This window comes from Populus nigra, chromosome 16 (genome assembly GCF_951802175.1).
Source record: "Populus nigra chromosome 16, ddPopNigr1.1, whole genome shotgun sequence".
Lineage (NCBI taxonomy): Eukaryota > Viridiplantae > Streptophyta > Magnoliopsida > Malpighiales > Salicaceae > Populus > Populus nigra.
This window is the reverse complement of record NC_084867.1, coordinates 10,209,276-10,211,836: the sequence shown is the minus strand read 5'-3', so window position 1 is coordinate 10,211,836 and position 2,561 is coordinate 10,209,276. Positions and strand designations below refer to the sequence as shown.

Sequence of the window (2,561 nt, the reverse complement as noted above, 5' to 3'; positions counted from 1 at the left end):
TTATGACCACAAAATTAGTTTTCACTCTTGAACTTGTAAGTAAGTACATTATTTTGAACTGTCCTGAAAACAAATACAGAAAGAAAAAGAGAAGTACACAGAAAACAAGAAGGAACATTGCAGATTAAAATTCAGAGAAGCAATATCAGCTTAGTTTTTTTTTTTTTTAAATCTGGTTAACCAAAAAGAAAAAAGACAATCTCAAACATTCCTGTACTATCAACATCTCACGTATTTGTTTGGAGAGAGAGAGAGAGCGGGGGGTAAATTAATGAATTTACAGTTCATATCTGGTGGAAGACATCAAAATTTGCTCCTGTTATATCTTCTGACAGCGACGTTAACGGATAGCTATTGAAATCTACTGAATTCTGATGAGTATGGAGCCGTCCAGCTTCATGCCATGGGCTCGGCTTCAATTCTTCTGTCTTGATCCCATTGACTTGGTGATATTGAAACACCGACTCTAACTTATGATCATCAGAATCCCATGATGAGAAAGCTGCTGCATTCTCCACCATATTGTTCATCTGGTATCCTGCATAATTGCTGATGTTTGAACTGTTACTGGAACTTTCCTTTGCCTCGTTCAGGAACATTGAACTCATTCTTGAAGCCGAGTTATCGGAGAAATCTGTCCCACTCATACTTCCATGGTCAAAACTTGTTAAACTTGGCATTGAAGTGAATCCAAAGTTTGAACTTGTTTCAAATTGGTTTTGATCAAGAGATCTAACAGTTGGATGATACACACTTGAAAGGCTTGAATTATACCCAGTTAGATCAATACCGGCAGGGAATTCAAAGTAGGATAAAGGATCATAGGCTTGCTTGTTGAGAAATTTCTCTCTTGAAACTTCTGGTAATCCACTGCTATTGTAAGTAGTATCATTAATGAGAAATGCTGGCTCTTGTGCAGTGAAGTTTGATACGATTGGCAACCCTTTAGACTGTGGTATTTGGAAAGATGCCTTCTCTGTACAATCCTTCTCCTCTTTCACCCCCACTTGACATAGAGGCTTGTGGGTTGTTGGGTCAATACCTTGCTTCATAAGCTTCTTCTTCAGATAGGAATTCCATAAGTTCTTAATCTCATTGTCTGTTCTTCCCGGTAACTGTGCAGCAATTTGAGCCCACCTGCAATTAAGAATTCAAAAGAAGTGAGTTCCCATTTCCATTTGTGTATCGAAAGTTGAAGTTTTAGATTTCTTTAGTTGATATAATTATTGGATCAATACACACCTGTTACCCAAAACTTCATGAAGACTGATTATGAGATCCTCCTCTTGCTGAGAGAACATTCCTCTCTTAAGATCAGGTCTCAGGTAGTTTATCCATCTCAACCTGCAACTCTTTCCACACCTTTGCAAACCTGGAAGAATCAAATCAAACAGTACTTAATGTTAAGACTTTACGAAAACCAAGACAAATGAAACTCGAATATTAAGGGACAAAAATGCCAATAGTATTTGAGGAGTTGTTACCAGCTAGCTTAGGAACAGAACTCCAGCAACCAACACCAAATCTAGTTATATAATTGAGCAGTTTCTCATCTTCTTCAGGTGACCACAAACCTTTCCTTAATTTTTGCTTTAAACAACAAGAATGTCGTCCCATTTCTGCTCAAAAGATTACAGCGATATGACAGTATGTTATCAATGAAAACTCTAAGCAGCTGCAGCAGCCGCTATATAACAAGATGGAAAGGTATAAACGAGGAGTTGGTATACATTTATGCCTAAGTTGTATGAGTGAAAAAGTCAAGAGTTTGTTCAGGTGATTTAAAGAGAATAAGAGGAGCAAGCCATACTTAGGATTGACGTTAAAATAGAGAGAGGGGAGGGAGGGAGGGAGGGAAGGAAGATGCAGAGAGAGAAGGGGCTGAGGAAGGTGAAGCAATCAAGTGGTTTTTACGCAAAATCTGGTGCTGCTTTTGCATTGGACCATGGATTGGTTTTTAAGAAATCTCTGTCTCTAAAAATATAGAAAGTGGAAGGGAGAGAATTAAATGAGAACAACTCCATAAACGTGTACATTTTTAATAAGAATACACAGTTACACATTTATGCTCTGTAACAAAGATATTATTAGTCTGAATTACGTGGGTGTCTCGTTCTTCAAACCTCATGCGGCGACACTAATTACGTCATGTAACAATTTAATTTTATATCTTTAATTACTATCTTGTAATAGAAAGGACATAATTAAATATATAGTAGAGAAAAAAAAACCTGTGTTTTTCGTATTTTTTATTTGAAAGAATTGAAAATCTTTATAAAACTATATATCTTGGATATATTTATTTATCTATCTTTACTTTTGTTTCACCAATGAAAAGGGTTTTTATCTGTTTTTTTTTTATATATTCTTGAGTACTATGGTGAAGCTATCTCGAATGATATTAATTTGGTGGCTTTTTGGACGTTTTAAGAAGTAATTAATTAGATCCAATTATATTTAATAGATTATACAATCCAATCAAACTTAATTAATCATCTAGAAAAGATGTATATATAAATATTTACAAAATTTAATGAAAGACACTTGAAATTAAAAGCTTA

The 2,561-nt window shown here is 35.2% G+C and overlaps 1 protein-coding gene across 1 annotated transcript; it reads right to left on the bottom strand.

The window, feature by feature from the left end:
* LOC133675539 (transcription factor MYB61-like) lies at window positions 1-1,940 on the bottom strand. Its single transcript, XM_062096951.1, has 3 exons — window positions 1,485-1,940; window positions 1,243-1,372; window positions 1-1,137 (listed from the first exon to the last, which is right to left on the bottom strand). The coding sequence occupies exons 1-3, from the start codon at window positions 1,615-1,617 to the stop codon at window positions 285-287; spliced, it is 1,116 nt and encodes a 371-aa protein (XP_061952935.1). The 5' UTR covers window positions 1,618-1,940; the 3' UTR covers window positions 1-284.
* Between the last annotated feature and the right edge of the window lie 621 nt (window positions 1,941-2,561).

Coding starts and splice junctions, on each gene's coding strand:
- LOC133675539 (XM_062096951.1), bottom strand. CDS start 1,617: ATGGGACGACATTCTTGTTGTTTAAAGCAAAAATTAAGGAAAGGTTTG. Junction 1,373..1,484: donor TTCTGTTCCTAAGCTAGCTG/GTAACAACTCCT, acceptor TGATTCTTCCAG/GTTTGCAAAGGTGTGGAAAG. Junction 1,138..1,242: donor CATGAAGTTTTGGGTAACAG/GTGTGTATTGAT, acceptor TCTTAATTGCAG/GTGGGCTCAAATTGCTGCAC.